The sequence below is a fragment of the Rhipicephalus microplus genome, chromosome 1 (assembly GCF_043290135.1).
Source record: "Rhipicephalus microplus isolate Deutch F79 chromosome 1, USDA_Rmic, whole genome shotgun sequence".
NCBI classification, from domain to species: domain Eukaryota; kingdom Metazoa; phylum Arthropoda; class Arachnida; order Ixodida; family Ixodidae; genus Rhipicephalus; species Rhipicephalus microplus.
The window spans coordinates 267,898,842-267,911,110 of NC_134700.1; the positions used below are offsets into that span (position 1 = coordinate 267,898,842).

The window sequence follows — 12,269 nt, forward strand, 5'->3', positions numbered from 1 at the left end:
TCCAGAGACGGTGTATTTGTAAACAGCATCCGTCCTGGTAATGTTGGTAAGACTGGGCCCAACCATGAGCCTGTCCAAGCGAATGGCGTAACATGCATGGTAGGCCAAACCTGTTAACGCTGTGGGAGATGTGCACTAGTAATGCCAGAAGTGCTCGCTCGCTGGATTTCGTGCCAACCGGTTGTGCCCTCGCGATCTCCGACGTCAGCGTAGCTCTGGCCGACTGGGCTCGCCCTACGCCATCTCCTGACGCCGACAAGGGCTCTCGCCGAGTGGTGCCCCATCCTCGGACTCATGCGACCATGTCCATCTTTCCTATCTCCTCCTTACTTCCGTCGCTCGCTGCCCCTGCGCCTCGCTCTCTTTTTCCTCTCTCTCCATCTCTTTACCTTTTAATCATATCCTTTCAATCCCTTCTCTACCCCCATCCCTCGTGAGATACTGTTGAGGTGTCCTCCCCATGAGAGACAGTTACGGGGCTCACTTTTCTCTTCTTTTCATTTATAATCACTCCCCCCCCCCCTTACGCTAGAAGTACTTGAAGGCAGTGACGCAGTATACGCGTATAGGTGCGTCGATCCTGAATGTGTCATCTCATTACAGTCACTTCCAAAAGCGTGCACAGGGTTCCCCTTCAGGGGCGGCGAATGTTCAGCGCAGCGCCCCCCTTCCTATTAGGTTCATGTATGGGGCAGACTCTGAGCCATCCCCCTCTTAGGTGGCTGGGGGGAGGGGGGGCAGCACCCCTCCATACCCTCAGCTGGCACCGCCCTGCGACTGCTACTGATGATTGTGATGATGACTATGATTACTTCGACGCTTGCTTTTAATATCATTACCAGGTTTATAAGGGTTCCAACTATGGCAAGGATGACAGAGTTTGTAACGTGTCATTCGCTACATGACACTTTGCTCACAAACATAAAAAGGGTGGTCAGGATTGACAGTGAGGCAATACTTTGATCGGGACATCCCTCTCACGTAGCGCATGACAATGTTGGCGCTGAACTGCGTGGCTGCATGCAGGCTTCTATATATTTGCTCTCCACAGCCGTGATCTGTCAACGCCACAAATGAATTGCAAGAAGTAGAGACTCATAAAACCACATCGCCAAAGTATCTGCACAAGATTGACGAACAAGCGGTGACCATTTAATCTTAAATACTAGGGATGAGTGAACCGAGATGGAATCATCGGGCTTCCCAAAATGAGCACGTTCTCTTGCTATCTTGCGCCTTGCACTTGAACGTTTTCTGGAATGTCGGATCGGTGGCCAACGGCCTGTTGACGCGCTCCCAATGCGGACCGTTGTGCTGCAGTGACCTCCGCTGACGGTCCGGATCCTCGCACAGAGAGTTCGCGTGCACAAGGTAGAACATCTGCGAAATGTAACAGAACCCGTCATTATGCGGAGGAGGCAAAGGTTTATCACAGCGGCGCCCCGCTCCCTCCTTCAACACGTTGGTTCTGTACAACATATACAACACGCTTCACAAATTAATGCCAAAATTAAAACAAACGCCGTCATGCTTCTCACGATGGCTTGCCATTGGTCCTTGGCCTTCCGGGACTAAAGATTGGAACATCATCAAAAATTCTGTTGGGCCAAGCTGGTACACAGCTTTAAAAGCAAAAAAACTTCAGCGCAAAAAAAAAAACAAAAAATAGATCACCACACACAAAAAAATAGATGACTGCCATAGATCAGCGGCAGTGTTTGTCTCATCTGTTCTTCGTGGTATGCGCTGAAGTTTTCGTTTTAAAGATGGGATGTAAACAGTTCCTTGAATGTAATATCAGGGGCCTTCAGCCGCCATTGTCAAAAAAAAAAAATCTTGGAGGATGCTAGAGCTTCACCTTCAAGAATCGAACGCAACTGCGTATTGGGCCCCATGCGCATTGCCTTCAACCATACATGCCGCAAGGAGAGGATCGTTTGTGCGCGTGCTGTTTTAAACTATCCTAGAATTCCTACTGAATTTATAGTTGCTAAGTCCGCATTACCCCACAGTTATTTCTTCTTTTTCCTAATATGCGATGTACCCACGCCTCATCCGTAAGGCACCACGTTCACTTCCGTAGATGAAGACCTTGTAAAGGGTGGGCAGCTTGAATTCCCACACTCGTTGCACGATCAATTTACTTGTTTTGACATCTGGTGCGTTTCAAGGATTCTGCCCACGCAATATTGCATGCGCGAAGGAGACTCCTTCCACTGCATGACATTCATATAACGTTTTCTTCCAAAGCAGTTTCAAGCAATGACGTGGCTCTGTGGTCGAACACTTGCTTGGCACGTGGATGGCCTGGCCTGGCTTCGATCTTCACTTCGAACCAAAAATATTTAGTCTTATTTATTTACATATCTTCCCTGATCTTGTGGCCACAGGCAAGATGACGATCTTTCGTTGACAACCAATGACACCGACGCTGGAATTTCTGCAAAACCGGCTCTTTAACACTGTCGTGAGACCTACGTGACCATAACTCTGAATCCTTAAAGAGCGATGGTACAGGACCGACTGAGTAAAGATACGAGACAAACTCTTTGCCCTTCCTTCTTGGGTGAACACGCAGAGCCGACGGTCACCCCTATCCTCTACCATCCCTAAGCCCCATGCGCACGCTTACGGTTGACGTTATGTAGATATAACTGGTATATTTCATCGTCAACGATTACCTTGTCCCAGCTCGGCGTGCTCCTGACGCCTTGTCCGAGCCGGCGCACATGGGTGTCGAAGACTTCTTTGGCCGGTGCGAGGGCGCCTCGGTCGACAACTGCATCTCCACAGCCGTGGCTCCGCAGGGCGTCCAGTCGGCTGCGTGACGCGTCCGACCAGTGCGCTTGCTGCAGCAGCACTTGCAGCAGACAGCGCGCCAGGCGCGGACCCAAGCGCGCTGCTTGAAACGCGGGCCACGTGGGGCTTCCGGCTTCCCGCACGTCCACCACGGACAGCCCGACAAACAGAACCTGCACATCAATCATGTGCTTCAGCACTGAGAACTCTGCGACCGTAGTCCACGCTTAGGTGTGGCATCAACATGATTTGTCGCCCCGCCGCGGTGGTCTAAGGTATTCGGCTGCTGAAACGCCGGTCGCGGGATCGAATCCCGGCTGCGGCGGCTGCATTTGCGATGGAGGCGGAAATGTTGCAGGCCCGTGCGCTCAAATTCGGGTGCACGTTAAAGAACCCAGTTGGTCGAAATTTCCGGAGCCCTGCACTACGGCGTCTCTCATAATCATATGGTAGTTTTTGGACGTTAAACCTCCCATATCGATTATGATTTGTCAGGTTGACTGCTGCGAAGAAGTGTGGTCGCCCTAATCATTTAACTAGCGTGCGCATGCAACAATCATGGCCATGTGGTTGAGTTAAGCTCCCGAAATTAAGAGGGCAAGTGCATGCATACAGAGCACATGCCCACAAAACAATTTCGCACAACTTGGTTTCATCACGTGTCGATGACATACAGAAAAGCCACCCATGCACACTGCCGCATGTGCGTACAATACTACTGTGAACAGCGTGAAAAGGCAACACATATGGCATGCCGTTTGCTTTTAATTTCTGTACCTCTTTCCCACTTCTTAGCACGTTTTGAATGGCATCGGGGAGAGGAATGCAGGCGGCGGTATATGTGTTAGTACGCCGCACTAACATCCTCTCACACGTAGCTCTTTGTGTAGCTCTTTATTTTGTCCCGTTCCCATTTCCTTGCGCTGCCAAAATGTCAACTATTTCTGCGTGTATGGCGTAGTCCATTATAATGAGGCGTTAAGGATAGATATATATGTGGAGTTTAACGTCCCGAAACCACCATATGATTATGAGAGACGCCGTAGTGGGAAGCTCCGGAAATTTCGACCACCTGGGGTTCTTTAAAGTGCTCCCAAGTCTGAGCACACGGGCCTAGAGCCTTTCCGCCTCCATCGAAAATGCAGCCGCCGCAGCGAGGTGGTGAGGAAGGAAAGAGCAGTTGAGGAGGAGGAGGAGAGGGTAGAGCACGGCGTAGCCGTGCACGGTAGTAATTAACTGGACGGAAAAGTGGAATGAGGGTGAGGAGGAGTTATGTGTGTGAGAGAGAGGAGGAAAAGGAAGAGGCGAGAGCACGTCAATGCATCGGAAATGAACATTTCCTTTCCCGCCATGGAGGCCTAGCTGGCTACTATAGCTTGAACACCCGTGCTTTCCCGTGAACGCGAGCGTCCCTGAAGGAACGCAAATCTTCAGCGATGCTCACAGGCTGCACCCGTCCACACTTCTGCTCTGATGTCTCGCCCTATAGCCGAAGTTTGAGTTCACTTAATACCGTATTACCGATCAGCACTACAGCACATGCTCCTTGAGTTCTCCGCTGAAGTACCGGCGAATCACTGATCCGCACTTTCTACAGCTCTGCTGGAAAGCCCGCGTTACAGATATGCGAGGTGTTTCAAGTTAAACGAGAAAAAAAAAACAACTCGTTGCTGAAACAGACTCGCACCTTGTATCCAGCATCGTAGGCGCACTGCTGCTGGACGCCCAACGTATCGTCGCCCTGGGACAACTGACTCTGAAAGCGTGCCTCACGGAACCTTTGGTAGGTGGCCAAAGCCTGAGACGGAAGTGCGGTCGGCCAACGGGCCTGAGCGCTCTCGTTGGTGCCTTCGTAGCGATCGAAGAAGAAGCGCACCTGCGTGTAAATGGCACGATCTATGGTTGCAGCTCGAGCGTTCTTTCCGTGCTGGCGTTGCATGTGGCCGCACCTTGAGCTCCCGCAGGCGCGTCTGTGCGCTTTTGCGCGTACCGCCGTCCATCCAACGTAGCTCGGACAGCTTCGCGAGAAGCACGCGCTTCAGCTCTGCCGCGGTAGACCGCACAAAGTCGAAGTCAAGGTAGCCTCGCAGCGACGCGTAGCGCACGTACTCGGCGGCGTCGGCCGTCAGTGCGTGCTCGAGGAGAAGGCGCACGCACGCGGTCTCCCTGCAAGCGCAGACAAACACGTGTACCCAGGAAGTGGCTCTTGCGGATTTTGCCGCAGACTTCAACTGCACAAATAGGAAAAATTAAGCCACCATCTGGCATGAGACACTTTGCCCTTCTACCTCTTTGCTTCAAACTGACCGGCTACCCGCAACATTTCTGTAACATAGAACTTAGTGGGACTGTGAACTTTCGGTGCATGGCGTATCGCTATATTGACGTTCTTGCTAAGATGCATGTGATCTCAATATATGCAGACTTAGCTTATTCGGTGTGCTGTCACTGTGAGCTGGCGATGTTACCACAACGCCTACATACAAACAAACGTTCGGATTGTTCGTTGGAACGGTGGAATCAAAGGGACTCTGAAGGAATTTTGACAATTTTTTTTTTTACAAACGCATTGACCCGGTAGACCCAAGTCCGAATGGTAATTTATAGACCCATTTGAGCTCTCTGCGTAAACTGTGTAATCTATTACAACGCTTTAAAGCTGCGGATCGCTCCGAATCGCGGCGACTCGGCCAAGCGCGTTTTCAATCGCCCATACGCCAAGCGACACGCTCTACCCCACTGACGTCATCGTTTCCAGCTGATATGATTGGCTGTGGAACGCGCAGCGCAGACTGCCGGTATCGGATCGGCGGCGGGATTTACGCGGTCTCACGCCACATCGTGACGCAGGCGCCGTGAAAGCGGAGCTTAGCACCGACCACTCGACGGAAGAGTTGAGGGTGAAAGGCGGACCAAAGGAAAAGGGTACTTTTATAGTACTCGTACCTCCATTAGTAATGGGTGTTTTGATTAAACTCTGATGCCAATGATTTGCTCCAGTAGTGGTCTAATCAAAAACGGAATGCCAAAAAAAAAAAACGTTTCAGGGACCCTTTCACTCTTCAAACAAGGCCATAAACGGCGCGGATTCGCTGATGGTGCCACCGATGTTTTTGCTGCAGAGAAATCGTAGTTCCTTCGGTCATGACGTGGCCCCTTGTCACTGCCTTTGGTTTGTGTTGCCTCAGAAAACACCAATCAAACGTAGCTTGTTGCTTCTGCTACAAACAACTATCTGTTTTTGAAATCAAATCGCCTGTTTTTTTTTCAACACACAGCTACAGAGCTATTTATTTATTTATTTATTTAAAAAACCTCAAATGCCTCAGTAAAGGGGTTTTACTTGAGGGGTGGGCTATTACAAAGGGTATTTCCGGAGCCTTCTACTACGGCGTCTCTCATAATCATACCATGGTTTAGGGACGTTAAACACCGGATTTTAAGGGGTAGATGCTCGATCTCTACATACTGGAGTAGTGCACAACGTGAGGAGAAAGGTCATTCCAATCTTGTGTGGTCTGGACAGAAAAAAAAAATGAAAGGTGCGCAGTGGTGTGAGCACTTGGCGAGTAAACAGCTTTCCCGTGATTTATGCGGTCTGAATGACGACGGGCTGGCTTGATGGTGGGAGTACGAGGTGATCCATGATAGAACTTGAAAAAACAGGCACGGACGAGCTATACAGCGACGTGACGATAGGGTAGTGAGGTTAGCACGAGGTTTAAGTTCGATTCCGCTTGACTGATAAGAATAATCTAAAAAGCTGAATCTTGCTGCCCGGCTTTGCGCTGTTTCAAGTGGTTCAATTAGTATTGTTTTTCTTATGAGGGTCCCAAAATGTGCATGCGTATATTCAAGTTCTGTACTGATTAGCGTCTGATAAGCGAGCAGGACAAAAGACCAGCGACTTTAATTAATTAGTGATTACCATCGACATACCTTCTTGCCGACACTCCCGAGCTGAGGTCACTCTTAACAATAGCTGGCGTGAAGAGGTCGACGTGCCGGACAAGCCTGTAGCCGAGCAAGTTGAGCACCGATCGGGAGCTGCTCTTGTTTACGAGGAGCACGTATTGCCTCAGCAGTCCAGCCTCAGCTACGTGCACTGCGGTGGGCTTTTGCAAGCCTTCCAGCGCAGCATCCAGGAAGAGCCGCGGCGGTTGCATATCGACGCTGTCAGATGGCGCGTTGCGCTCACGCAAACCGCTCAGCCGACGTCCCAGGTCAGCTACGTCTGCCGCCAAATCGCGCAGACGAGAGTTGTTGCGCCGCACTGCCAGCATCGAATCCAGCACATCGTCAGCTTCCAGACTTCCCTGGTCGCCCGGGATCAGCTGTATGGAGCCGTCAGGCAGTGCGACAAGACCGACGAGTGGTGCCAGCCCCATGAGCCGTTGCAGCCTTCCGGCTGACCTCCACACTTGTCCCGACTGCGTGGCGTATGCGTATGGCCAGCTGCTCAAGCCACTTAGGTTGAGCAGTGCTTGCAAGGGCACCCGACCTAACTTGTTCAGCGTGGCCAGATCGACGCAGTCTTTCCACAGACGTCTTGACGCTGACGCCACAGGCAAATCTCTGTCGGGACTTCCGATGCCCTTGAAAAAGCCCACGACACGGGATTCGATGAGTTTTGTCATTTGCTCGTCCACTGTGCCATTGGCTTGTCGCACTGAGCATACGTGACCGTAGAAGTTCTGGCAAGGGTTCACGGTTGAATCTAGTGACCGAGACAGCTGCACAAACTGAGTGATGCATGATGGGTCGAGGCACAATACCCTCTTGGCAGGCTCGCCACTCACCAACGGGCCAAACATCCACGGCTGCTGACCTTCGGTATCGGAGTCAATTTCCGTGATGCCGCGTTGCGCATGACGCCTTGCATAAGTGCTGAAGACTGCTGCCATTCCTGCGAGTATTCCCACCAACAGGATAATATAAAGCATGCTGGGACCACGTTGAGGCAAATTTTTCACTAAGTTACCGTAGAAACGGCTTTCTCTGGGAATCATCAAGTCAATGGGCTTCACCTCAGGTGGCGGTTTTTCTTGTTCCCAGTTATCCAAAAAGCGAGATTCCCAGACAGTTGTGACATGCGTATCAGAGCTTGAACTGTCGTTCCTCTGCGAGCTCTCTGCATATTGGACAACATCGACACTTTGCACCGTGCTGCTGGGACGTATTTCTGTAGATGTTGACAATCGTGGACATGGCGTCGAATCAGATCGCCTCGCCGATGTCGCTGGTGTCGCGGTAACGCAAACGAGCGCCTCGTCCGGCTGTTCTACAACGGCCGTCTTTTCCGGTGGAACAGTCTCGGTAGGCACGTTGAACTGTGCCGAAGGCCCTTCAACTGTGGTACCATGATAAATAACGAAGGTTTTCTGCTGCTGTTCCTGCTGCTCCGGTTGCTGTTGCTGGGGGAATTCGGAATCTATGGCAGTTGCAAACGATGTGTTCGTCGTCACCTTGCTGGCGGCCATCATGGGGGCGGGAGACGTCTGTGGAATCTCCTCAGTGATAATCATCTCCTTTTCATGCGGCGGTGGCTGCGGACGGAAAGCCCATAGTGGGGGCGCTCTGCGATGCCAGCGGTGTTTGAAGCGGATGTTCGGCTCCATGCATGGGGGCGGCACCATGGGAGGCGGATGGAGAGGCGGTGGCGCAGGAGGCAATGACGTGTACACCTGAGTGATAGGCGGCTGAGCACACGTGTACTGGCAAGGTGGCAGGGTCGCGCCACGAATGAGTTGCAGTGTGCGTGACATACGCGACGAGGGCCTGAAATCACACAGCGGTCTGCCATACCTTGGCCTCCGGTGGGGCGACCTGGACCTGGACCTGGGCCAGTGGGAACGACGCTGTCTGTAGGGTCTGCGCAATATAGCACCGGCGGATTCTGCGCGGCATGGCTCGACCGACCATTCACGCGGCAGCTCTAATTCAATAGACAACGATTGGCTAGACGGCCTCCGCGCAGCTGGAGTAATCGAAATGTCGTCGGATAGGACGTGACGCAAGTTCCTGCGATCGCTTTCAGTGCCCACGACGCTAGCAGCCCGCGTGACAGAACTGGTAGCCGACACATTGCTACGGCGACCTATTCGCGTAGTGAATACGCGCACATCCTCTTCGTCTTCAGCTGGCTCGTCTGGCGGCATGGCCGAGCGACGTCGTCCTATGCGTGCTCTGAAGATCGGCCGTTCATCGTCTACTGCCAAGGGTTGATAGATGTCTTCGGACGACGGACATGTTTGCCGGACATCAGTTTTGAGCTCGATGCCATCACTGTCGGGCGATGACAGACTGCGCATGACCAGACCGCTCGATCCACTTCGATCTATCAGCAATATCTCGTTTTCTGTGTTTTTGACTTGCCGTTCATTCTTGGGGCTAGGTTCTTGAACCTCACAGTAGTAGTTCTCTTTCGGCTGTCGCGGTGACTCGTCGTCATCAGATACATTGGGGTCAATTTCTATTGTTATGCCTTGGACTTTTGATAGTTTTGAATAACGGCCGTCTTCCGTGTCATCCTGAGTGCGTCTGAGGTTGCGCTGAGGTTCTATTGTGAGAAAAAGCTTACCTGAAGAGGATCGCCTTGTTATATCCTGTTTTGTAGAGCAGCTTCCTTCTTGGCTCGATTGGATCCCTGCGTCAGTTCCATCAGACGAGGCTCGCAGTACTGCCGCGTCATGCTCCCTCCAGAAAATTTTTCCCGGCCTCTTTTCGGGAACCTCGTGGGGTTCCGTTAGAGATGATTCTGCAATTTGGGACGGCCGCCTGTGAAACAGGAGGTTAGTGAAAAACCGAACCTTCCTGTCCTTCCCTTTTTTGGGTGTTTTCACACGTGTTTTTTCTGTTGCACTCGCAGCTTCATCCGTTTCGATGAGATCTTCAACAGAGATTTCCGTGGCACTCGTTTCTCCATCGGTGTTTTGTTCATCTATTACTGCTTTGACCCACTCGATACGCTTGCTTCGGTCCCTCCGCGGCTGAACATCGTCGCTGCTCAGCTCCGCTTCGCTTATAAACTGTTGTCTCGAATCTCCTCGATACTTGCCTGTGTCTTTTTCTGCGACTATATCAAGCTCTGATTCGCTTTCAAACTCTGTTTCTCGTCTCGATGTTCGTCTAGATCGTCCTCGAGTCTTACCTCTTTCCTTGACTACTTGATGTTCTTCCTCGTCTTCCAGTTCCTCCTCGCGTCTCGATTTTGGCCCAGATCGTCTTCGAGCCTTGTACCTTCTCTCCCTTCGTTCGGGCCTTTTGTCGCGTTCTGGCTCCTCTTCCTTCCTCGATGTGCTCCTCCGCCTTGCTCGTGCTCCAGAGTTGCTACCGGTCTTCTTTTCTGATGACTTCCTGCGCGCTTTCTCGGCTTTTGCCTTCTCTCTATTGTTATTTCTCGCTCGATTTCTTCTTGAAGACTGCTTGCCTTTTTTATCGGCATAGTTTTGGAACTCGTCTTCGTTGATTCGGTCGGGATCTGTGTCACCGCTGAGTGCTCTGTTTTTTGCCTGGAAATTATCACCGCGTGGCTCGTACACCCGTCGCGCTTCTGTCGTCACGTCTCCTGTGATAGACTCCAGCAAGGAGCAAACTGTCCACACACGCTCCAGTTCCTTTTCGTCAGGCTCATCCGAAGACGATCGGCTGCGGATCACAGTTGAAACATAGCTCTTCAACCGCGACACTGCTCCCGGACTACGGGGAGGCGATCTCTTCAGACTACGCACTGGCGAAGACCGTGTCCTGGCTGGTGAAGTTTTCCTCCGAGGAGACCGGTCTCCCCGACGTGGCGACGACGAAGGGCGTGGCAGCGGTTTCTTGAGAATATGTGAAGCTTCAAATTCTTCGATCAGGTTATCTACTACGTTGTGAACGAGTGTAATGTCGGGGCTTTCCCGTTTTGGACTTTCGCGAACGGTTCCGCGCCAACGTTTTCCAAGCGCGCGTTGTGTATCGTCGTCCTCGTCCAGCGATGGTTTCCTGTACCGTGACCGGGATCGCGGCGCCTTCATTTCGTCGTCCTCGTCCAGCGGTCGTTGCTTGTACCGTGACCGGGATCGCGGCACCTTCATTTCGTCGTCCTCGTTCAGCGGTGGTTGCTTGCACCGTGACCGGGATCGCGGCGCCTTCATTTCGTCGTCCTCGTCCAGCGGTGGTTGCTTGTACCATGACCGGGATCGCGGCACCTTCATTTCGTCGTCCTCGTTCAGCGGTGGTTGCTTGCACCGTGACCGGGATCGCGGCGCCTTCATTTCGTCGTCCTCGTCCAGCGGTGGTTGCTTGTACCATGACCGGGATCGCGGCACCTTCATTTCGTCGTCCTCGTTCAGCGGTGGTTGCTTGCATCGTGACCGGGATCGCGGCGCCTTCATTTCATCGTCCTCGTCCAGCGGTGGTTGCTTGTACCGTGACCGGGATCGCGGCGCCTTCATTTCGTCGTCCTTGTTCAGCAGTGGTTGCTTAAACCGTGACCGGGATCGCGGCGCTTTCATTTCGTCGTCCTCGTCCAGCGGTGGTTGCTTGTACCGTGACCGGGATCGCGGCGCCTTCATTTCGTCGCAGGGAGGATCTTTACGCTTTCCACCTCGTCGAGAGAGGGTTTCGCGGCTGCAGCGCTCCTCCGAGAAAATAGCGAATCTTCTCACGACTTCGTCCTCGTCCTCGGCGTCTAAAAGAGTTCTGGCTTCGTACATGGGAAATGCCATGATGACGCCCGGCCCTATCTTCTCTCCCCAACCGCCGACGGACATCAGATCAAGGTCGCTTTCCAATTTTAATGCGTCACCAATCTTGGCCGACCTCTCATCTTCATCCCCCTTTTCTTTCCGCATCTCTTTCTTGGGTTGAACTTGGTCCCTTGAGCGGCGGTCACCTGTAACACATGTTCCGTCTCCGGAAGGGGCATCTTTGCTGACGTCTCGCTCTTCGCACTGGTCTGCCGTAGGGACTGGTTTCTGAGCGCAGCCCTCTGCATTCTCCCTAGAGACTGGACATGGATCGGCCCTCAATTCAGACCCGGCGTCCTTTGACGACAGTGTGCTGGTTGACAAACTCACCAAACAGCGCTCTACCTGCAGACGTGCGCGGTCTTCCGTGAAATTTTCCCCACCGTAGACATCGCCGCCAACGTCCTCCGAAGCTTGTTTGTGGGCGTCGACTACACGGTTTGCAGCCGGTCCAGTAGGCTCGTCGGCCATTGGGCACTAACGCCCTCAAGGCATGCTTCACTCACTTGATAGGCGCAGCCAGTTTGTTTGTTTGTTTGTATCCTTTAATCCATGGCTCGTACCCACTCTGGGGGATTTGCCAAGAGAACATATAGTTTCATATAGACGATAACTACATTATTGCTTACAACGAAAAAAAGGGGGGGGGGAGTTGTATAGTGAAGACAGTATGTTAAAAAAAAGAAATAAACCAAAGGTTTAGATAGTGAGAAAAAAAGAATCAACAACAAAGTAGACCCT

At 52.2% G+C, this 12,269-nt stretch overlaps 1 protein-coding gene across 1 annotated transcript; it reads right to left on the reverse strand.

Annotated features, from left to right (window-relative positions):
* Positions 1-1,130: 1,130 nt before the first annotated feature.
* Positions 1,131-12,047, reverse strand: LOC142817100 (uncharacterized). Its single transcript, XM_075894207.1, has 5 exons — positions 6,739-12,047; positions 4,749-4,965; positions 4,487-4,675; positions 2,682-2,972; positions 1,131-1,380 (listed from the first exon to the last, which is right to left on the reverse strand). Exons 1-5 carry the CDS (start codon positions 11,997-11,999, stop codon positions 1,192-1,194), a joined length of 6,147 nt encoding a protein of 2,048 aa, XP_075750322.1. The 5' UTR covers positions 12,000-12,047; the 3' UTR covers positions 1,131-1,191.
* Between the last annotated feature and the right edge of the window lie 222 nt (positions 12,048-12,269).